Raw genomic sequence first — 23857 nt, 5'->3', positions numbered from 1 at the left:
AATTGATCATGGTCTCATTTCACACTTTTACCAACTCTGTGTTGCAAGATAAATTACTGATCTAGTTAGCTTGTTTCAGACTATTCAATCTCCCCTTATAAGGGATGCTTAACTCGGTTCTAATACTATCAAGCACAAAAGGAATGAAATGTAACATAAAATTTTTATATAATCAATAAAATAAATACATAAATAAAGAGTTTGTTTAACTTAGACCTATATCTCTGTATCAAAATCGAGTAATGGAAGAAGCCATGCATCAGTGTTCTTGGGAAATCTCCCACGTCCATCTAGCCGTTACATTTCCTCAGCTTCTCGGATGATACCATGCCTTTATGTACGCTAATTTCATAGCTTGAGCTTCTCTGTTGGATATACCCCTTTCCCTTCACTTCTTGTTTGTTGCTTCCCAGAAGAGGGCTTCGTTCCGTTTTGCTTCAGCGTCTGAGGATTCTGTCGACGTTCTTGTGCACTGTTCGCATTGGTTTTCCTGCAGTGGATGGCATTTTACATCAATAAGAGGTTGAGATTTGAGACCACACCTGATGTGTAGCAACATATCACAACATCCATACCTGATATGTAGCAAGAGAAATATGACACCAGCAACTGCTGTGCCTTTCACAACTGTTTTCAGCAATGGGTTTCTCTTATGCTTCGTTGGAGGCCGTTGAGAATCACTTTCAACCCTTTCTCGTTTGTCCTGAGATAAGAAAAATGATCAAATATTGCAAGCGACTTAAATATTGTTCAATACATAATCTGTTGCATGAAAATTTGGAGAAAATAATCACCTGATCACCGTTTTCATCAGTTGGAGAAATATGATTTTGGGCACTAGAGTCCTCCTGTGCTGTGTTCGTGTCTTCAACTTGCTCACGGGCTGAAACAGTTTCAAGTATAGAGCTACATGTGTTGGTGTCACCAGAAACAATCTGAGGTGGAGCATCTAGGATGTTTATAGCTTGAAAAGCTATGTCCTCAACTAGGTTACTCTTGTTTGAGAATTCTAAACAGACCGATCCTCCATGCTCTACCGTATCTTCTTCTGAACCAAGGATGATAGCCCCATTAGTCTTTTTATTATCATCTTCGCCAGAAAGAGGTCTCTCTGTATCCTCATTTGCAATGATCACATCCCTAAGCACATTATTCTCAGCAGCATTGTCATCTTTTGAGTGCTCCAAAATGGGAGATTCACCTTCTGATAATGCAGGTGCATCTTTATAGAGCTTTCTGGACTCAAATTCCTTGGATGCAGAAGAATTAACATTCGAACTCAACGAATCTTCCACATCATACTGATTGTCAAACTCCAGGTTGAGCAACCGGCCCAACACAGAGGTCATACTAGCTGTGGAAGAAACCTCCATATCTTCATCATCAGAATACACTCTTTGTGATCCATTGTGGAAACTCCTCTCACCCGAAGTAGCTCCTTGGGGTTCGGCATTTAGAAAAAAATCAAACATATTGTTCTCCCCATCACCAACAACAGAGTTACTACCATCGTTTGCATGAACCATTAAATCTGAAAATGCCAAATAATTAGCAATGTAATTATTTTCTCCCACCTCGATGCATGAAGAATCTCCCATGTATGGATCGTCATTCTCAGGGGTCAAGTTCAAGCTGGAAACATCTGCATTACCATTGTTGTAGGATCGTCTCTCTTCACCATTTACATTTGAACTACCATCATATGATATCTTCTTAGAAACACTGCAACAAGAAATATCTTTGTCGATGTCAGAGTCAGATTTGCATTTGACATCTGATTCCACCAAATCTTTTGTCCTATATTGTCCAGATACATAGCTATTTTCATGTGAATCTTCTAGGTCGGAATTCACTCCATCGGCATCAACAAAATTGGTTGGAGATGGAAAGGAATTTTCACCCATGTATCGGCTTTCTGCTTCATCTGACTCATCTGAGCTACTAGAATCACCATCTCTGATGTCCGGTGAAAATAAGTTGCTCTATATAAAGTCAAGAAAGCATCAATCAGCAACTTTCTGGTAGCATCTATCACAAATTTTGGCTGTAACAAGTAATTGTCACTTATATTTAGAAGAACAAGTAATTTCTTACCTTTTTCAGCTTCGTAATTGAGCCCTTATGTGAACCATAACTAGATGAACTCGAAAAGGTGCACTGTGGTGACTCTAAGCTCCTTCTTATCACCCCTACCATATCAGTTGGCATGGTTACTGAGTACGTAACCATGTCGAAGTCTGGGACCTGATTGAAAGAAAATAGCAAAAATAAGAACCTGACTGCAACGATTTGGAAGAGATGCTGCCAAGAAATGGGGAAAGTGGGAAACACTTGTGTTGCTGAAATCACAGAAAATAACAGGAACTGTATTGTAATAAGAGATATCTTACACTTAGTTGCTTAGACCTTGCTTTTTTTGAGAGGGCTCTTATACAAATGCATACTTTTCGAATATTTCTTTTCTCCACAACATCAGAGGGTGAAAAAAGGTCGATGCCATTCAGTCCCAGAATTTTGCATACCTGAAAGAAAACTAGTTAGATGGCAGGTACTAAGAAAGCATCACAGATGACAAGGGTAGTCGCAAGAGGCATGAAACACATATATCAATAGCATTAGCATCTAAATATCTGAAAATAAAGTAAAAGCATAACTGTGTAGAAGTTTAACCAGAAATGATGCATTACCTTTAGAAAGAAATCAACATTGGAGTAAGGCCTGTACCTCCCACTGCTCTTCTTAGAAGCAAACGGACCATATTTATGTTTCAAATGCCTGAGCTCCATACATTTGGTCATCAAAAAGTCCCACACTACTCTAGAAACTTGAAACCTGAAAGGACAGAAAAATATTATCGATGAATTATAGAAATATTCCTCAGAGAAACTCAAGGGCTTATAAGCAAATGCAATCCAAATGTTTCTCATGCTATTTTCAACTGAGTTTAGGAAACCGAGAATTCTTAATTTCAACAACAGCAGTACATTTCTATTGCAATAGAGCACTCTGATTCAAGAACCAATCAAGCACATTGAGAAACAGACCTCTGATTCAAATAAGTTCATCCTAAAGAGCAAGTAAAGCACATAGATTCCAAAACCCAATTGATCATGAAATCCATTAAGTTAAACAAGGGCAACAGATATGAACATTTAATTCAAAATCACATCTTATTTTTATCATAAATAAACTGAATCAGGAACTAATGCATTAAAAGTTCAGTTACAAAGATAGCACTTACTAACAGTATATATATTCAAATATGTAAACATCAATGTCAACCTTTTGGAATCCAAATACATGGGAAGATCGATTCAGATTTTAAACTCACTAAAACAAACATCAAGGAGCAGATAAAATTTAGGAAGGTAATCAGACTTCCAAACACCATCAATCAAGATCCCCAACAGCCAATGAATCATCCCAATTTCAATAAGAAAAGAACTAACAGTATTTCTCCATCTTGAAGCAAATCAGGGAGAGCCAAATCCTCATCCAATCTCGAATTCAGAAGCTCCCCCAGCCATATCCGTGTTTGAGTCTGCACCAATCCAACAATCTCTTATTAAACTTCTCATCAAATTGAACAATTCCGAAAAATCAAATAACAGCAATGAACGAGTTTTGAGGTGCAATGAGGGACCTGCAAAAAGACTTCATCCAACTCCCGGAAATTCGATTCCGCCGACGAAGACGGCGCCAGCGTCGACGATTCAATCATAATTTTATCAGATTTCCCGCCTAAAATCACTGATCCACAGCTACCAAAAAAAAGATTGTAAAGTGGGGAAAGATGGATTGAGTGAAGGAGAAAGTGCTGCTGCTGCTAGCAGGGAGAGAGAGAAGCAGAAGCAGCGAAGAGTTTTGAATTTTGGTTCCACGTTTACGAGGTAACAACAGTGCCGCGTGGTTAAATTTATTTCCATTTCTTCTTCCTCTTTATTAAATTCACCCAAAAATGAAAAATTCAAACCATATTTAATACTCCACTAATCTGTAAATTTGTGACTGTGATACCTTCTATGTCAATCATGGATTCATATTTAACTATTTATTCATTAGATTTGGGATTTGGGATTTGGGATTTGGGATTTGTGGAGGAGGCATTGCTACGCATCGCAGCTGATGAATGAGACAAGCTGCGGATTATGGGCGTTCACTTTTTGTATTTTCTCACTTTTCCCACTTTTCACGACATTTCTTTTTTTTTTTTATTTCTTTTTTGGAACGTCTATAAAAAATATGATTATATTTTATTAAAAAAAGTTTATCTGTATGATGTTCGACTTTGGCCTATCTAGAATGTATAAATATTTTAACTGCTGATAAACCTTTGTGTTTCAATAGTCACTGCGTCTACGTGTGTACTATTGGGATCACATTATTATAAAATTAACATAGAGTCAAATTAAAAAGCTAAGCTAAAAAAACGACGCCTAAAAATATCAGCAATCCCCCTCCCTAAATATACATGACGTGCTTTGATTTTCTTTGATTTGCAAGGTGTAGTTAGGGTAACCTAATTATTACGGTTGTAGTATAAAAACATGTTATCTGCGTTTTCATTTTGTATTCTAACTTCAAATTAGATCTTTTTGTATTTCTCAATTTCAAATTAGAGATATGATTCATTCTCTAGGTTGAATAAACTTTCTTCTTTTTTTTTTACAACACTAAGAACTGATTGTGTTTTTTTTTAGGTTAGGTCGGCGGAGGAAATGGAGTTACTTCCTTTTGAATATCTGCAAAAGAGAAGCCAATGAAGAAAAAGGTAAAGCAAGGGAGTTTCCCTTGCAATCATGTGGATTGTCCCAATTTCCGCCGCAACAGTAAACTCTCAATCACAGAGCATTGGAGGGCCTCACATGGTGTAAAAAACAACCGCCGCAGTGATTTAACAGACAAATCATTGCAAGAGAAGAAAAAGATTCACCAGGGGAGGATATGTTTAGGTCTCTTTTTTTTAGCTTTCTAATTTGATTTTCAAGGTTTAGACGTTGAATTTATTCAAGTGGTGAATCATGTGAACCCTTCCAGACTCCAATCATATGTCAGACCTAATTAATTAAATGATCAACTATGTTAGTAGTAAGAGAATCAATTTTACCAATCGTTATTTGAATTCCTCGACAACTTGAATACAACAAAGTTTTCGCTTTCATATTGTTTGTATTTAACATGTATTACACGTTAATTGGATATTTTAGGTATTTCATCTTTATAACCGGTTCCTAATTTTTGATTATTTTTAAAATAATTAACATATTACCTATCTATCATTTAAGAATAAACCTACATGGAAAACGTTTATTCTATAATCTCTCAACTCTTTCTTTATATTGAATAATATTTCTTTATAATAGTACTTCTTGTACAATAATATATTTTGTATATTGCAATAATACTCCATGGAATAGGTCATGTAATTAGTAACAAAAACCGAGTGTTATTAAAACATACTATTATAAAAGAAGCAGCATCATATAATCGTTTCTATGTAAAGAAATAATATTCAACATGTCAATAAAAGGGATGAAGGTTCTGTGTGGTGGGCCCAAGTGGTACAACTTTTCATTCAATATTTCACACATATACCCAAGTGGTACAGCTTTTCATTCAATATTTCACATATATACCCAAGTGGTACAACTTTTCATTCAATATTTCACACATATACCCAAGTGGTATAGCTTTTCATTCAATATTTCACACATATATAAGTATTATACACTACTCCATTGTGCAGCGCATTTTCTCTCCGTAATTACAAGGTAATATAATGCATTTCCCTCTCATCTCTCTCCCCTCTCACCTATCTATCTGCAATTCTGCATCTTCTTCCCCGACTCTCTCTGCCTATTTTCCCTAAATATGCATGCCATGCTTTGATTTTCTTTGATTTGCAAGGTGTAGTTAGGGTAACCTAATTATTACGGTTGTAGTATAAAAACATGTTATCTGCGTTTTCATTTTGTATTTCTCAATTTCAAATTAGAGATATGATTCATTCTCTAGGTAGAATAAACTTTCTTTTTTTTTACAACACTAAGAACTGATTGTGCTTTTTTGTAGGTTTGGTCGGTGGAGGAAATGGAGTTACTTCCTTTTGAATATCTGCAAAACAGAAGCCAATGAAGAAAAAGGTAAAGCAAGGGAGTTTCCCTTGCAATCATGTGGATTGTCCCAATTTCCGCCGCAACAGTAAACTCTCAATCACGGAGCGTTGGAAGGCCTCACATGGTGTAAAAAACAACTGCCGCAGTGATTTAACTGACAAATCATTGCAAGAGAAGAAAAAGATTCACCAGGGGGAGGAGGAGGACGATTGCTGATATGTTTAGGTTTCTTTTTTTTTAGCTTTCTACTTTGATTTTCAAGGTATAAAAAAGTGATGAATCATGTGAACCCTTTCAGACTCCAATCATATGCTAGACCTAATTAATTAAATGATCAACTATGTTAGTAGTAAGAGAATCAATTTTACCAATCGTAATTTGAATTCCTCGACAACTTGAATACAACAAAGTTTTCGCTTTCATATTGTTTGTATTTAACATGTATTACGCGTTAATTGGATATTTTAGGTATTTCATCTTTATAACCGGTTCCTAATTTTTGATTATTTTTAAAATAATTAACATATTACCTATCTATCATTTAAGAATAAACATACATGGAAATCGTTTTTTCTATAATCTCTCAACTCTTTCTTTATATTGAATAATATTTCTTTATAATATTATGTATTGATTTTTATGTTGAATACTATTTCTTTATAATAGTACTTCTTTTACAATAATATATTTTGTATATTGCAATAATACTCCATGGAATAGGTCATGTAATTAGTAACAAAAACCGAGTGTTATTAAAACATACTATTATAAAAGAAGCAGCATCATATAATCGTTTATATGTAAAGAAATAATATTCAACATGTCAATAAAAGGGATGAAGGTTCTGTGTGGTGGGCCCAAGTGGTACAGCTTTTCATTCAATATTTCACACATACACACAAGTGGTACAGCTTTTCATTCAATATTTCACACATATACCCAAGTGGTACAGCTTTTCATTCAATATTTCACACATATACCCAAGTGGTATAGCTTTTCATTCAATATTTCACACATATATAAGTATTATACACTACTCCATTGTGCAGCGCGTTTTCTCTCCGTAATTACACGGTAATATAATGCATTTCCCTCTCACCTATCTATCTGCAATTCTGCATCTTCTTCCCCGACTCTCTCTGCCTATTTTCCCTAAATATGCATGTCGTGCTTTGATTTTCTTTGATTTGCAAGGTGTAGTTAGGGTAACCTAATTATTACGATTGTAGTATAAAAACATGTTATATGCGTTTTCATTTTGTATTCTAACTTCAAATTAGATCATTTTGTATTTCTCAATTTTAAATTAGAGATATGATTCATTCTCTAGGTAGAATAAACTTCTTTTTTTTTACAAAACTAAGAACTGATTGTGTTTTTTTGTAGGTTTGGTCGGCGGAGGAAATGGAGTTACTTCCTTTTGAATATCTGCAAAAGAGAAGCCAATGAAGAAAAAGGTAAAGCAAGGGAGTTTCCCTTGCTATCATGTGGATTGTCCCAATTTCCGCCGCAACAGTAAACTCTCAATCACGGAGCGTTGGAAGGCCTCACATGGTGTAAAAAAACAACCGCCTCAGTGATTTAACAGACAAATCATTGCAAGAGAAGAAAAAGATTCACCAGGGGGAGGAGGAGGACGATTGCTGATATGTTTAGGTCTCTTTTTTTTAGCTTTCTAATTTGATTTTTAAGGTTTAGACGTTGAATTTATTCAACAAAGTGATGAATCATGTGAACCCTTTCAGACTCCAATCATATGCCAGACCTAATTAATTAAATGATCAACTATGTTAGTAAACAGAGAATCAATTTTACCAATCGTAATTTGATTTCCTCGACAACTTTAATACAACAAAGTTTTCGCTTTCATATTGTTTGTATTTAACATGTATTACGCGTTAATTGGATATTTTAGGTATTTCATCTTTATAACCGGTTCCTAATTTTTGATTATTTTTAAAATAATTAACATATTACCTATCTATCATTTAAGAATAAACATACATGGAAAACGTTTTTTCTATAATCTCTCAACTCTTTCTTTATATTGAATAATATTTCTTTATAATATTATGTATTGATTTTTATGTTGAATAATATTTCTTTATATTAGTACTTCTTTTACAATAATGTATTGTGTATATTGCAATAATACTCCATGGAATAGGTCATGTAATTAGTAACAAAAATCGAGTGTTATTAAAACATACTATTATAAAAGAAGCTGCATCATATAATCGTTTATATGTAAAGAAATAATATTCAACATGTCAATAAAAGGGACGAAGGTTCTGTATGGTGGGCACAAGTGGTACAACTTTTCATTCAATATTTCACACATATACCCAAGTTATACAGCTTTTCATTCAATATTTCACACATATACCCAAGTGGTACAGCTTTTCATTCAATATTTCACACATATACCCAAGTGGTATAGCTTTTCATTCAATATTTCACACATATATAAGTATTATACACTACTCCATTGTGCATCGCGTTTTCTCTCCGTAATTACTAGGTAATATAATGCATTTCCCTCTTATCTCTCTCCCCTCTCACCTATCTATCTGCAATTCTGCATCTTCTTCCCCGACTCTCTCAGCCTATTTTCCCTAAATATGCATGTTGTGCTTTGATTTTCTTTGATTTGCAAGGTGTAGTTAGGGTAACATAATTATTACGGTTGTAGTATAAAAACATGTAATCTGCGTTTTCATTTTGTATTCTAACTTCAAATTAGATCGTTTTGTATTTCACAATTTCAAATTAGAGAAATGATTCATTCTCTAGGTATAATAAACTTTCTTCTTTTTTTTACAAAACTAAGAACTGATTGTGTTTTTTTGTAGGTTTGGTCGGCGAAGGAAATGGAGTTACTTCCTTTTGAATATCTGCAAAAGAGAAGCCAGTGAAGAAAAAGGTAAAGCAAGGGAGTTTCCCTTGCAATCATGTGGATTGTCCCAATTTCCGCCGCAACAGTAAACTCTCAATCACGGAGCATTGGAAGGCCTCACATGGTGTAAAAAACAACCGCCGCAGTGATTTAACAGACAAATCATTGGAAGAGAAGAAAAAGATTCACCAGGGGGAGGATATGTTTAGGTCACTTTTTTTTAGCTTTCTAATTTGATTTTCAAGGTTTAGACGTTGAATTTATTCAACAAAGTGATGAATCATGTGAACCCTTCCAGACTCCAATCATATGCCAGACCTAATTAATTAAATGATCAACTATGTTAGTAGTAAGAGAATCAATTTTACCAATCGTAATTTGAATTCCTCGACAACTTGAATACAACAAAGTTTTCGATTTCATATTGTTTGTATTTAACATGTATTACGCGTTAATTGGATATTTTAGGTATTTCATCTTTATAACCGGTTCCTAATTTTTGATTATTTTTAAAATAATTAACATATTACCTATCTATCATTTAAGAATAAACCTACATGGAAAACGTTTTTCTATAATCTCTCAACTCTTTCTTTATATTGAATAATATTTCTTAATAATATTATGTATTGATTTTTATGTTGAATAATATTTCTTTATAATAGTACTTCTTTTACAATAATATATTTTGTATATTGCAATAATACTCCATGGAATAGGTCATGTAATTAGTAACAAAAACCGAGTGTTATTAAAACATACTATTATAAAAGAAGCAGGATCATATAATCGTTTCTATGTAAAGAAATAATATTCAACATGTCAATAAAAGGGATGAAGGTTCTGTGTGGTGGGCCCAAGTGGTACAGCTTTTCATTCAATATTTCACACATATACCCAAGTGAACAGCTTTTCATTCAATATTTCACACATATACCCAAGTGGTATAGCTTTTCATTCAATATTTCACATATATAAGTATTATACACTACTCCATTGTGCAACGCGTTTTCTCTCCGTAATTATAAGGTAATATAATGCATTTCCCTCTCATCTCTCTCCCCTCTCACCTATCTATCTGCAATTCTACATCTTCTTCCCCGACTCTCTCTACCTATTTTCCCTAAATATGCATGCCATGCTTTGATTTTCTTTGATTTGCAAGGTGTAGTTAGGGTAACCTAATTATTATGGTTGTAGTATAAAAACATGTTATCTGCGTTTTCATTTTGTATTCTAACTTCAAATGAGATCTTTTTGTATTTCTCAATTTCAAATTAGAGATATGATTCATTCTCTAGGTTGAATAAACTTTCTTCTTTTTTTTTACAACACTAAGAACTGATTGTGTTTTTTTGTAGGTTTGGTCGGCGGAGGAAATGGAGTTACTTCCTTTTGAATATCTGCAAAAGAGAAGCCAATGAAAAAAAGGTAAAGCAAGGGAGTTTCCCTTGCAATCATGTGGATTGTCCCAATTTCCGCCGCAACAGTAAACTCTCAATCACGGAGCGTTGGAAGGCCTCACATGGTGTAAAAAACAACCGCCGCAGTGATTTAACAGACAAATCATTGCAAGAGAAGAAAAAGATTCACCAGGGGGAGGAGGAGGACGATTGCTGATATGTTTAGGTTTCTTTTTTTTAGCTTTCTAATTTGATTTTCAAGGTATAAAAAAGTGATGAATCATGTGAACCCTTTCAGACTCCAATTATATGCTAAACCTAATTAATTAAATGATCAACTATGTTAGTAGTAAGAGAATCAATTTTACCAATCGTAATTTGAATTCCTCGACAACTTGAATACAACAAAGTTTTCGCTTTCATATTGTTTGTATTTAACATGTATTACGCGTTAATTGGATATTTTAGGTATTTCATCTTTATAACCGGTTCCTAATTTTTGATTATTTTAAAATAATTAACATATTACCTATCTATCATTTAAGAATAAACATACATGGAAATCGTTTTTTCTATAATCTCTCAACTCTTTCTTTATATTGAATAATATTTCTTTATAATATTATGTATTGATTTTTATGTTGAATACTATTTCTTTATAATAGTACTTCTTTTACAATAATATATTTTGTATATTGCAATAATACTCCATGGAATAGGTCATGTAATTAGTAACAAAAACCGAGTGTTATTAAAACATACTATTATAAAAGAAGCAGCATCATATAATCGTTTATATGTAAAGAAATAATATTCAACATGTCAATAAAAGGGATGAAGGTTCTGTGTGGTGGGCCCAAGTGGTACAGCTTTTCATTCAATATTTCACACATACACACAAGTGGTACAGCTTTTCATTCAATATTTCACACATATACCCAAGTGGTACAACTTTTCATTCAATATTTCACACATATACCCAAGTGGTATAGCTTTTCATTCAATATTTCACACATATATAAGTATTATACACTAGTCCATTGTGCAGCGCGTTTTCTCTCCGTAATTACACGGTAATATAATGCATTTCCCTCTCACCTATCTATCTGCAATTCTGCATCTTCTTCCCCGACTCTCTCTGCCTATTTTCCCTAAATATGCATGTCGTGCTTTGATTTTCTTTGATTTGCAAGGTGTAGTTAGGGTAACCTAATTATTACGGTGGTATAAAAACATGTTATCTGCGTTTTCATTTTGTATTCTAACTTCAAATTAGATCATTTTGTATTTCTCAATTTCAAATTAGAGATATGATTCATTCTCTAGGTAGAATAAACTTTCTTCTTTTTTTTTACAAAACTAAGAACTGATTGTGTTTTTTTGTAGGTTTGGTCGGCGGAGGAAATGGAGTTACTTCCTTTTGAATATCTGCAAAAGAGAAGCCAATGAAGAAAAAGGTAAAGCAAGGGAGTTTCCCTTGCTATCATGTGGATTGTCCCAATTTCCGCCGCAACAGTAAACTCTCAATCACGGAGCGTTGGAAGGCCTCACATGGTGTAAAAAAACAACCGCCTCAGTGATTTAACAGACAAATCATTGCAAGAGAAGAAAAAGATTCACCAGGGGGAGGAGGAGGACGATTGCTGATATGTTTAGGTCTCTTTTTTTTAGCTTTCTAATTTGATTTTTAAGGTTTAGACGTTGAATTTATTCAACAAAGTGATGAATCATGTGAACCCTTTCAGACTCCAATCATATGCCAGACCTAATTAATTAAATGATCAACTATGTTAGTAAACAGAGAATCAATTTTACCAATCGTAATTTGATTTCCTCGACAACTTTAATACAACAAAGTTTTCGCTTTCATATTGTTTGTATTTAACATGTATTACGCGTTAATTGGATATTTTAGGTATTTCATCTTTATAACCGGTTCCTAATTTTTGATTATTTTTAAAATAATTAACATATTACCTATCTATCATTTAAGAATAAACATACATGGAAAACGTTTTTTCTATAATCTCTCAACTCTTTCTTTATATTGAATAATATTTCTTTATAATATTATGTATTGATTTTTATGTTGAATAATATTTCTTTATAATAGTACTTCTTTTACAATAATATATTTTGTATATTGCAATAATACTCCATGGAATAGGTCATGTAATTAGTAACAAAAACCGAGTGTTATTAAAACATACTGTTATAAAAGAAGGAGCATCATATAATCGTTTATATGTAAAGAAATAATATTCAACATGTCAATAAAAGAGATGAAGGTTCTGTGTGGTGGGCCCAAGTGGTACAACTTTTCAATTAATATTTCACACATATACCCAAGTGGTACAGCTTTTCATTCAATATTTCACATATATAAATATTATACACTACTCCATTGTGCAGCGCGTTCTCTCTCCGTAATTACACGATAATATAATGTAATTCCCTCTCATCTCTCTCCCCTCTCACCTATCTATCTGCAATTCTGCATCTTCTTCCCCGACTCTCTCTGCCTATTTTCCCTAAATATGCATGCCGTGCTTTGATTTTCTTTGATTTGCAAGGTGTAGTTAGGGTAACCTAATTATTACGGTTGTAGTATAAAAACATGTTATCTGCGTTTTCATTTTGTATTATAACTTCAAATTAAATCATTTTGTATTTCACAATTTCAAATTAGAGATATGATTCATTCTCTAGGTATAATAAACTTTCTTCTTTTTTTTTTACAAAACTAAGAACTGATTGTGTTTTTTTGTAGGTTTGGTCGGCGGAGGAAATTGAGTTACTTCCTTTTGAATATCTGCAAAAGAGAAGCCTGTGAAGAAAAAGGTAATGCAAGAGAGTTTCCCTTGCAATCATGTGGATTGTCCCAATTTCCGCCGCAACAGTAAACTCTCAATCACGGAGCATTGGAAGGCCTCACATGGTGTAAAAAACAACCGCCCCAGTGAATTAACAGACAAATCATTGTAAAAGAAGAAAAAGATTCATCAGGGGATGAGGAGAGGAGGACCATGTGCCCCTGGCCCCACCCTCCCTCCACCCCTGAGTGTAGATGATAGATAGCAACATGGCGAGAAAAAATATTTTGTTATTGTTTCTTTGTTAATATGATAGCGATATAATAGAGCATTATATAATCGGTGAAGGGGTGGTTTGAAAATGACAAAATTATATACTCCATATTTAACTATTTAAATATGAGAATAATGCCATTTGTTATGCAAAATTATTTTTAGTATGTCGCTACGTGACACACATTGACATCGCATACAACGTAAATATTGAGACGTCCCCAACTGAAAGAATGTTTTTTAAACTTATAATTGATCTTTTTCAGACTTTTCTTTGTATTAGCACTAATGTAGTTGAAGAGGCTGCTTTAGTGGAAAAAAGGCAGTAAACCCATCGGTTGCAATGTTCCTAATTTTAAATATAATCGATCTCGAAAATTAATTACATTAGGGGAACAGAACAACTAATGAATCGTATTATATACAATGTCAAGTTTTACAAGCTACCTATTTTGATGATTTCAACTCAGACATTTGTAACCTGCTTTCTTTGATAATAACCTAATCACCTTTTCCCAAGCAATGAATCGAGAAGAGCAGCTTCTTCTTCCTGCAGAAACGAGATTGGAAAGATAGTAAGGTTTAATAACAAAATTCAATCAGTAAGATTTTCATACATACCACTAAAGCATTGAATTCAGTCTCCTCGTCTATGGCGCTAATAATAGCAGGATCATCCAAGAGTTCCTGTTTATGCAAAGGCAGACCCCGGTCGTGACTCAAAATTTTGTAAACCAAGAAGGAATACACCGAAGGCAAACATAACAATGTGATAATAGTTTTTTAACTTCGTAACATTCACATTGCAAATTTTGGCCGCCAGATTTCAAACCACAATAAGCAAGAGGTAACTAATCAACTCAGCTATATATTTAAAGGTTGAATTTACTTACGTCATCAGCTATTTGAAGTACACCATCCTTGTCCTGCAACAATAAAGAGACATAGAAAGTTGCTTGTAAGTAGATGTAATTGTATGTAAATCAAACTTACGTCAGTACAGACTTCAGTTGCAAGAACCAAATACTTTACCTTCACTGCAACAAACAGAAGTGGGTCGGAAGGTGTATAAATCATATAGTGAGAACCATCCTGCATGAAGAAGAATATATAGAAGAATTATTCAAGGATGATAATATTTTTAAGAAAGAGTAATTTGTAAATCTCCCACAGTGCAGTGTTTCTATTTAAGTGTCCATTGAAATCGTTCTTTGCTTCTTTGACTTTTTAACGTTCCTAGTTTATCCTTCCTTGTAACTGTTAGGATAAAAGAGAATGTCTTCCCAAACATCAATTATGATATCGGTTAGGCTCTGCTTATAAAGACAGATTTAGGCCTGATCTTATTTTGGATACCAAAGATAACATTTGTTAAGATTTACACATCCTGTAGTCTCCAGATGATGACTGCAAAAGAATCTTTCACCCATGAAACCCTTAATACTTATTGAAAGATATGGTTATGTTATAAATGTTTAACTGTAGCATGATCAATGTCGTACCAGATGGAAACATGCAATCTCAACGCCTTCAGTTGGTAAACCGTCCACATCTTCACCATTGTCTGCATAAAACCCAAAGTTTCTAAAATTGAAGTTAAAACTTCCGATGAATTGTTAGTAAGTTTCCTCACACATGGTAAAAAAATACTATAATTTTTATATCCTAGTGAATTCATTTCATAACCAAGTTCTAAAATTGCACAAAATTACAAGCATCAGAAATAACTGGAAAATTCAACTGTTTGGTGGTGAAATTAAGATGAACAAAGTATTACAGCTAGACACGGATCAACTGAAGTTTCATAAAAAAGATGTACCTATATGAAATTCAAATATGTCTTCTTCTGTGTAGCAAAAACCGCCTCGTGCTGTATAACAAAATCTGATCGAGCAGATTAGTCATAACATAGAAGCAGTTAGCTAAAGATATATCCCCTAGTATGCAACTATGCATATGCACCATAGTCATAATATATTAATATGTATCTGAATATAATAACAATTAGTCACAGTCGTAACACATGGAGTAGTATGTAACAAAGAGAAATTAGAAGCTAAATCTGTGCTGAAAAAACAACTTTATGTACATCTTACCCACTGTGTACAAGATGCATATGTATTTTGGCAAGGGCATAAGCGGCAGTGGGGAGGATAGCCTCAACTTCTTCATCACTAACCTATAAAGCACAGGAGTTGAAAGATATCAATACGTCGTGACAAATAAAACAAGACAAATGAGGGATTACATTATAGATTGGAAAATACAATTATACCATATGATACCAGAAAATAGCACATTTTCGAATTTTTTAGGTGCAAGAAAGTTCTAAAGCTACTATATGTTATACAATCTAAATCCCGGTAGGTAGATATCTCATCAACTGTACTGCCCATTTTAAGTGAAAAGTTATTCTAGACCAAGAGATACTTCAGACTTCAGAGGCAGTAACCAGTATGGGTTTTTTATATGTTTGCTTACAGGAATGGACACATAGCTGCTCTGATTCAAATATATTCATCTGATCTCTTTCCACAATTTCACCCAACTCTCTAATTTTCATGCTTTATAAACATGTTTGAAAAATTGATCTTTGCAGTGTTTCCACTATCGTCTATCGAAAAAATCAGTGCCCTCTACTAATGCAGGATTGAAGTTGCACAGTGGCGTCAGGAAACAACCATGATTTATGCATGAGTTGACTAACAGCTGAATTAGGGCTTATTCATCCAAAATTGGGGTTTCGTACTCCATAGTTGAGGTTCAGTAATCCACATTTAGAGATTAGCAGTTATAGTATGAGTGTATGACAAAACTTCGTGAAAAAATAGTTAAGACATTTCTTTTTAAAGTTAGTGCCGCTCTAAACATAACATAGATAGGTCACAAATGAAAATTACAATTAGCTTAGTGCCTTAGAATATGAATGCAGAAACAAAGGGAATCTCAGTGAGTTGATGACTTACGGCAGACCACCCTTCAACATTGACACTCTTCAAAATCTGAACAGGCCTGCAAAGAGTTCAACAATTTATTTTGTAAGGGTGAAGCAGATCACACAACAGCACACACAGCATGACTTACGTATCAACTGGGCATAGTAGCATGCATTCATCTCCTCGTGAATTTCTAAATACTCTCCGTATAACACACTCCAGGGGGAAGTTATTGGTAGAATCAACCTGTCAGTGACTTCTTAGTTGTTAAAATCATAAAAGAATATAATGAAAACGGCACAATTTCCTCAGAGCTTAATATAAAGCACAAAGAGAATGTATAAGTACCAAGGAAATGGGCTTCAACAATCTTAATTACAAAGAATTACCTACTCATTTTTACCTACTTAACAACCGCCAATTTTAATTACAAAGAATTACCTACTTAACAACCACATTACCTACTTAACAACCACATTCCGATATGCACTTTGCTTTAAAACAAATACCATATAGAATTTTGACAAGTAATGAGCATTTGCCCAAACGAAAAACAGGGTAGCCCAGTTTTGATTGACCAAGCAGGTCATACATTCTGAAACTATTCATAGATTAACATGATTCACATTGACAAAAGAATGAAAATCCTAATTAAATTCACAACAAATAAACAATAACAGAGAAAGTAGAAATTTGAAATTAAATCTTACGATAGTGGCGATGCGTTTGTTGGAAGCCATTAGAACTCTCCCTTGCTCATCCAACACAAATCCAGCAGGTGGATTCGGCAGAGACAGCGCCGAGTAGGGCGACTGAGGTGATTCTGACGGTGACTCCATCACCTCCACTCCACCGCCACTCTTCTCAATCTCAAAGTCATCTCCAACCACCTTCTTACTACCACTCTTGCTACTCGGCTTCCTTTTCTTCTTTGTCGTCGTTGCTGGAGGCGCACCGCCGCTCTTCTGCTGCTTCGCCGCTGCGTAGCAACGTAGCAAACCGTATCTGCTACCAAAATTGGCGGTTGTTTTGCTAAATTGGGGGAAACCAACGGAGAGCTGAGGAAAATTGGAGGAAACTCTCAACGTATTTGGAGAAATGGTAGCGAAGGTGGGAAGTTTGGGGATGGAGAAGCTCATTGTTTCACGTCAGTTACACAGTACTGATTGAAGTCCAGATTTTTATCCTCTGCTCTCATTTCATCTTTTAATTATTCATTTTCAGGTCCTTTGTCACTAGAAAAATTATACTTTGGTGCTACCGATAATCAGATCAAATGCCAAAAGGCCCAAAGCATTTTCCTATCTTCATTTCAGTGTCTTTATTTCATTTTTAAAACTAAATATATGCCCATGATATAAATAAAATGTATCTTCGATATCTTAAGTGTGAGAATTTGACAAATCTTGTACAAGGCCGACTCAAATTGGAGTATTGTATTGGTATGATGTTAATTAATGGATTTATTCATTCTATTTGATTTTTGAATTGGGTCATATTGTTAGCCAATGAAAATGTGTAGGTAATTGAATTATCATGTTTATTAAAGTTAAATTTTAAAAAAGAAATTGATGAAATTTGAACAAATTAGAATTAATTAATTTTTTAAAATGACAAATTAGAGTTAATTTCATGGTGAATAATTCTGAAATATTGTGTGTTTCATTTTATTAGCATATATGTACAATGCATACATGCAAAACATAAAGACGTAACTAAAAAGTGTCTTAAATGTGAAGTAGTTGAATGTTTTGTCCATATAGTATTTTTCATTTATTATATATTAGTATAAGACAATGAAAAAAAATCAATATTATTATATAAAATGTCATTTTTGAAAATTTGAAGATTTAACTAAAATTTGAGCAAACTTGTAATTTTGACAATTTGCCATGTTATTAAATTGAATAAATCATGGGCAACGGACCAAAAATAAATTACGCCTATGCCTACAGAATACAGGTAATTTCCGAAAGTTTGGGGAGCAAAGTGAAATATGGTTGAGATTTAAGGGTCAAAGTAAGTTTCAGCACAACCCCAATCCAGCCTCCAGTCTCCCTCTAATTCTTCACACGATTCACAACCAAAATCTCCACAGTCCAATTCCATGCGATTCTCCACGGAGTTGTTTGATTTACTCAAGAAAATAGAGCAATAAGCTATGGGAAGGCATCTCTACACCTTTCTGCTGCTTCTCCTCTTCACGAATTCAGTTTTTTCATGGAAAAAGGACGAGTTCAGAAACTGCAATCAAACCCCATTCTGCAAGCACGCCCGCACCCGGAAACCGGGCTCCTGCTCCTTGATCGCCTCCGATGTCTCGATCTCGGACGGCGATCTAGTCGCCAAGCTCATCGCCAAGCAGTCTAGTCAAGACGTTTCCGAGGATCAACAGAGGCCCACAAAACCCTTGGTTCTCACAATATCAGCGTATCAGGATGGCGTGATGCGGATGAAGATTGACGAGGACCAAAGCCTGTCCCCCCGTAAGAAGAGATTCGAGGTGCCCGATGTGATTGAGCCCGGGTTCTTGAATAAGAAGCTATGGCTGCAGAGGTTGAAGGAGGATAAGGACGAGAATGGTCCGATATCTGTCGTTTATCTCTCGGAAGGGTATGAAGCTGTGATTAGGCACGATCCCTTTGAGGTTTTTGTGAGGGAGAGTGGCGAGAATGGGAAAAAGGTGCTCTCTTTGAACTCACACGGGTTGTTTGATTTCGAACAGTTGAGGGAGAAAGAGGACGGTGAGGAATGGGAGGAGAATTTTAGGAGCCATACTGATAAGAGGCCTTATGGATCGCAGAGTATTAGCTTCGATGTGTCGTTTTATGAGGCTGATTTTGTGTATGGGATTCCTGAACATGCCACTAGTTTAGCCCTAAAACCTACTAGAGGGCCTGGGATAGAATTCTCTGAGCCGTATAGGCTGTTTAATCTCGATGTTTTTGAATACGTGCATGATTCGCCTTTTGGCCTCTATGGAAGCATTCCTTTCATGATATCACATGGTAAGTCGAGAGGTAGTTCGGGTTTCTTCTGGCTCAATGCTGCTGAGATGCAGATTGATGTTTTAGGGACTGGATGGAATGATGAGAACTCATCAGTGTTGATGCTGCCTTCTGATCAGAAGAGGGTTGATACATTGTGGATGAGTGAGGCTGGTGTTGTGGATGCATTCTTCTTTGTTGGTCCAGGGCCTAAAGATGTCGTTAGGCAGTATATAAGTGTGACAGGAGCACCGGCAATGCCTCAGTTGTTTGCCACTGCCTACCATCAGTGTAGATGGAACTACAGGGATGAGGAGGATGTTTTCAATGTTGATGCCAAGTTTGACGAGCATGACATTCCCTATGATGTTTTGTGGCTTGATATTGAACACACAGATGGAAAGAAGTATTTTACATGGGATAGGATGCTATTCCCTAATCCAGAAGAGATGCAGAAGAAGCTAGCTGGAAAAGGTAGACGTATGGTAACTATTGTGGATCCTCACATCAAGAGGGACGACTCATATTATATACATAAGGAGGCATCCGAGAAGGGATATTATGTAAGGGACTCGACTGGGAAAGATTTTGATGGATGGTGCTGGCCTGGCTCCTCTTCTTACCTGGATATGTTGAATCCAGAGATCAGGTCCTGGTGGGCTGAAAAATTCTCATACGAGAATTATGTTGGCTCATCTCCGTCGCTATACATATGGAATGACATGAATGAACCTTCTGTCTTCAATGGTCCAGAGGTACGCTTTATTTCTTTCTCGATCCTTTACTCTTGCATATTTTACTATTGGTTTACTGATGCAGCTGGTCCTTTGTGTTTAATCTATTTGATATATTGGCTAACTTGTCAAATGATTTTGGTCTAGTCAATTGCTTAAATTCATACAAGTTTGTTGCTAAATTCATACATGTTTGAAGTATTGGAAAACAGCTTGTACCGCTAATGCATTTTTGGTGTTCAGAACCTATTTGCTTGCTGCTTATTAACTTCTAGATTTAAAACACACTTACAAGATGTATTGTTGAGTAGGAGGGGGAGGGGAAATGGATTTGATTTTAGTATACCTAGTTGCTTCCTTTGATGAAAGAAATAACACTGTCTTCTAAGTTAATCCGCATCATTTTTGGGATTTTAACCATTACTAATTTGGCATTTTCACTGATGCATAATTTAAGGAAAATGAATTTCATCAGCTGCATATGAAATTCATTTACCTTGTACTTTTTAGTAACAGTCCTCTATTACTTGGTGGTATTCTACCTATATTCTCACTGAACCCTCCTATATCCCACTTTACTGCTCATATTTCTTTTTTGGTCATCTCATAGTGAGCTATCTTTTCTTGAATGAGAATTAAGATATATATTTGCCAAAAGTATGCTAGATATTGATGTGGTGCCAAATACTATCAGTGAGACAATATTTGAAGCATAAAATGGTTGAAAGATAAGATTACGTACAAGTGACACTTTCAGCTGTCATCCAGAAAAATACATAAGGCATCCTGTTAAATAAATAAATGTAAGCAGTTTTTGCCATTCCAGCTCGAACTGGTTTTTGCATTGTCGAATCACTTTCTCCTTCCTACATTCTTGGTCCAAAGTGGTTAACATCATTTTGCTAAGAATATTGAATCTGAGTTGGAAGTCGGAAGTTAGAACACCTTAACATTTGTCAAATATCCTCATTTCATCCACGAATTCTTTTCAGAAAGTAATAAACTGATTGACCATCATAATCAGTTCTAGTTTATTCATTTTGTTATGTTAATATTTAATGGTCTCCATTTCATGCATTCATATTGATGTTGCAAGACCAAGTTCTGATAACACATTTTTAGTGAGTGGCTGGCTTACACCTGAGATGCTAACTTCCGGCATTCAAGATTCACGCCGCAATAATTGAAAGTTCCCAAAGCTGTAAAGAAATATGAATAATATAAAAAACTACTCTGGTGCATCTGCCCTGACTAAATCCTTGATGTGATTAATAAACTTGTTAGAGCACTGATTAGGGATCAATAATCCAGATACACCCTAGTTTTTGTGGTCCCTAAATTGGAACTTTCAGACTTCCAACCCACCAATGACATTGAAGCTTTGTTTTTCATCAGGTTACAATGCCCAGAGATGCATTGCATTACGGAGATGCGGAGCACAGGGAGTTGCACAATGCCTATGGTTACTACTTTCACATGGCTACAGCAAATGGGCTTGTTAAGCGTAGTGATGGAAAAGACAGACCTTTTGTTTTGTCAAGAGCCTTTTTCCCTGGAAGTCAAAGATACGGTGCAGTTTGGACAGGGGATAACACAGCTGACTGGGATCAGTTGCGGGTTTCAGTTCCGATGCTTCTGACTCTGGGTCTTACAGGAATCTCATTCTCTGGTTAGTAAATATCCGCATTACCACAACTTTTAGTGCTTGAACTCTTACCTCGGCATTGATTATGCGTGCTTCACAGGTGCTGACGTCGGAGGGTTTTTTGGTAATCCTGACACTGAATTGTTGGTTCGGTGGTATCAGCTGGGTGCCTATTATCCCTTCTTCAGAGCACATGCTCATCACGACACAAAAAGACGCGAGCCTTGGCTTTTTGGGTAAGATCATGCTTTACCTGCAAACTAGTTTCTGATGGAAACATAAATTGTAACAGTCTATGGCACATCACATGTGCCGACTCTAAAGTAGTGTTTGATTAGAAACTTGTAAACAATTGATAATTTTGTCATGTTAGTTTGTGTTAAAATTTTGCATCTACAATGGTACAACCTATGGAATATTCTTTCTGTGCTTCTCTGAGTTGCTTTGGTGAATATGATGGTTTCAGGGAACGAAATACAGAAATCATTAAGGAATCCATACGTGTACGCTACATGTTGCTCCCATACTACTACACATTGTTTAGAGAGGCAAATGTCAGTAGTATTCCTGTTATCCGCCCTCTTTGGATGGAATTTCCCTCCGATGAGAAAACGTTCAGCAACGATGAGGCTTTTATGGTTGGAAACAGTATATTGGTGCAAGGAATATTCACCGAGGTCACATTCTTACAAGACTATTCAACCTCTTATCCTTGTACTGCTGTTCTCTTGCTCCGGTATCAGTATTCGTATTCTATGCTCTTAATGTGTTTGGAAATTTTCTGCAGCGAGCCAAGCACGTTGATGTGTATCTTCCTGGGGACCAGCTGTGGTATGATATGAAAACTGGAGCTGCTTACAAGGGAGGAGTAACTCATAAGCTGGAAGCTTTAGAAGAGAGCATACCCTCTTTCCAACGGGCTGGTACCATCATTCCAAGAAAAGACAGAACCCGTCGAAGCTCCATACAAATGGAGAATGATCCTTACACTCTGGTATGTCTTCGAATTCAGTTACACAAACATATATGAACTTGCATGATTCCGAATTTGCCCCTAAATAGAGTCCAATAAGTTTCTCCAATGGAAGATTATGTTTGAGGTTTCACTGCAAGATTCTGGATATTTTCACTCCCAACGTTAATCACGCGTGAGCGGGCCATCTTGCTCTATCGAGTGACAGTTCTTAAAATAGAGTCTTTGTTGCTTCATTCCCTTCCCGATAGTAAACATTAAACTGATTGGTTTCTGATATATATGAACTCTGAGTCACTAAAACGCGATGATATATGTGGCTGGCAGGTCATCGCGCTCAATAGTTCCAAAGCTGCTGAAGGAGAGCTTTATGTTGACGACGGGAAGAGCTTCGAGTTCCAGCAAGGCGCCTACATACACCTTCGTTTCACATTTTCAAACGGGAAGCTCACTTCTACAAATATAGCCTCTGCTACAGCTGGCAGCCGCAAATTTGCCTCACGCTGCATCATCGAGAGAATCATAGTCGTAGGTCTGTCTCCCGACCCCAAAACCGCGCTTGTTGAGCCAGGGAACCATAAGGCCGACATCGAACGCGGCCCGCTCCTGCTTCGAGGAGGACCTGCCCCGTCGTCCGTCCTAACCATCCGCAAGCCTAATGTGAACATTGCAGATGATTGGACGATTGCAATTTTGTAAACAGCTGCATAGAGAGGGTGAGGATACCATTTGCATTAGATTGAGTGCCCTTTTGATTAGAGGATCACGCAGTTTATTCAATATTAGAACTATATAGATTATCAACAGCTTCCTTTTCCTTTATCTTCACCGAATCATATCCAATATAAATGCAAAATTTATGTTAAATTGAAACATTTCTTTGAATGAAACAAATCTAATATACTTAAACCTAAAAGTTGGTACTATATCAATTATGCTGAAAATGAAAGATACGATAGCTTATTAGCCAACTATTAATGGCTCTTATAAGTTATCATCACTAATTATTCAAGATAATATAAACTATTATTTGTGCTCTATATACCAATATGATTGTTTTATACAAAAGAAATAGCGCAAT

At 35.5% G+C, this 23857-nt stretch overlaps 3 protein-coding genes across 3 annotated transcripts; 1 reads left to right on the top strand and 2 right to left on the bottom strand.

The window, feature by feature from the left end:
* Window positions 1-144: 144 nt before the first annotated feature.
* LOC121771419 (protein OPAQUE10-like) lies at window positions 145-4090 on the bottom strand. The gene is made up of 8 exons (XM_042168193.1): window positions 3644-4090; window positions 3450-3541; window positions 2688-2832; window positions 2391-2522; window positions 2095-2244; window positions 795-1982; window positions 576-703; window positions 145-490 (listed from the first exon to the last, which is right to left on the bottom strand). Exons 1-8 carry the CDS (start codon window positions 3719-3721, stop codon window positions 349-351), a joined length of 2055 nt encoding a protein of 684 aa, XP_042024127.1. The 5' UTR covers window positions 3722-4090; the 3' UTR covers window positions 145-348.
* Window positions 4091-13854: 9764 nt separating this feature from the next.
* Window positions 13855-17611, bottom strand: LOC121771420. Its single transcript, XM_042168194.1, has 10 exons — window positions 17148-17611; window positions 16586-16683; window positions 16468-16513; window positions 15598-15680; window positions 15321-15385; window positions 15004-15065; window positions 14534-14593; window positions 14395-14427; window positions 14123-14188; window positions 13855-14051 (listed from the first exon to the last, which is right to left on the bottom strand). Exons 1-10 carry the CDS (start codon window positions 17574-17576, stop codon window positions 14007-14009), a joined length of 987 nt encoding a protein of 328 aa, XP_042024128.1. The 5' UTR covers window positions 17577-17611; the 3' UTR covers window positions 13855-14006.
* An 854-nt stretch (window positions 17612-18465) lies between these two features.
* On the top strand, window positions 18466-23643 carry LOC121771418 (probable glucan 1,3-alpha-glucosidase). Its single transcript, XM_042168192.1, has 6 exons — window positions 18466-20179; window positions 21554-21827; window positions 21904-22039; window positions 22270-22480; window positions 22591-22797; window positions 23104-23643. Exons 1-6 carry the CDS (start codon window positions 18599-18601, stop codon window positions 23473-23475), a joined length of 2781 nt encoding a protein of 926 aa, XP_042024126.1. The 5' UTR covers window positions 18466-18598; the 3' UTR covers window positions 23476-23643.
* The last annotated feature ends 214 nt before the right edge of the window (window positions 23644-23857 follow it).

Source organism: Salvia splendens, chromosome 16 (assembly GCF_004379255.2).
Source record: "Salvia splendens isolate huo1 chromosome 16, SspV2, whole genome shotgun sequence".
In the NCBI taxonomy this organism is placed as follows: Eukaryota; Viridiplantae; Streptophyta; class Magnoliopsida; order Lamiales; family Lamiaceae; genus Salvia; species Salvia splendens.
The sequence above is the reverse complement of the archived record's forward strand: the minus strand, read 5'-3'. Positions and strand labels throughout refer to the sequence as shown.

What these genes read in the sequence shown, in the direction of transcription:
- LOC121771419 (XM_042168193.1), bottom strand. Translation starts at nt 3,721, where the DNA reads ATGATTGAATCGTCGACGCTGGCGCCGTCTTCGTCGGCGGAATCGAAT. An exon ending in CTTCAAGATGGAGAAATACT is followed by an intron (nt 2,833 to 3,449) that starts GTTAGTTCTTTT and finishes CTGTCCTTTCAG; the next exon opens with GTTTCAAGTTTCTAGAGTAG. An exon ending in ATGTTGATTTCTTTCTAAAG is followed by an intron (nt 2,523 to 2,687) that starts GTAATGCATCAT and finishes GTTTTCTTTCAG; the next exon opens with GTATGCAAAATTCTGGGACT.
- LOC121771420 (XM_042168194.1), bottom strand. Translation starts at nt 17,576, where the DNA reads ATGAGCTTCTCCATCCCCAAACTTCCCACCTTCGCTACCATTTCTCCA. An exon ending in CATATTTGAATTTCATATAG is followed by an intron (nt 15,066 to 15,320) that starts GTACATCTTTTT and finishes GGTTTTATGCAG; the next exon opens with ACAATGGTGAAGATGTGGAC. An exon ending in AGATTGCATGTTTCCATCTG is followed by an intron (nt 14,594 to 15,003) that starts GTACGACATTGA and finishes TTCTTCATGCAG; the next exon opens with GATGGTTCTCACTATATGAT.
- LOC121771418 (XM_042168192.1), top strand. Translation starts at nt 18,599, where the DNA reads ATGGGAAGGCATCTCTACACCTTTCTGCTGCTTCTCCTCTTCACGAAT. An exon ending in TACAGGAATCTCATTCTCTG is followed by an intron (nt 21,828 to 21,903) that starts GTTAGTAAATAT and finishes CGTGCTTCACAG; the next exon opens with GTGCTGACGTCGGAGGGTTT. An exon ending in AGAATGATCCTTACACTCTG is followed by an intron (nt 22,798 to 23,103) that starts GTATGTCTTCGA and finishes TGTGGCTGGCAG; the next exon opens with GTCATCGCGCTCAATAGTTC.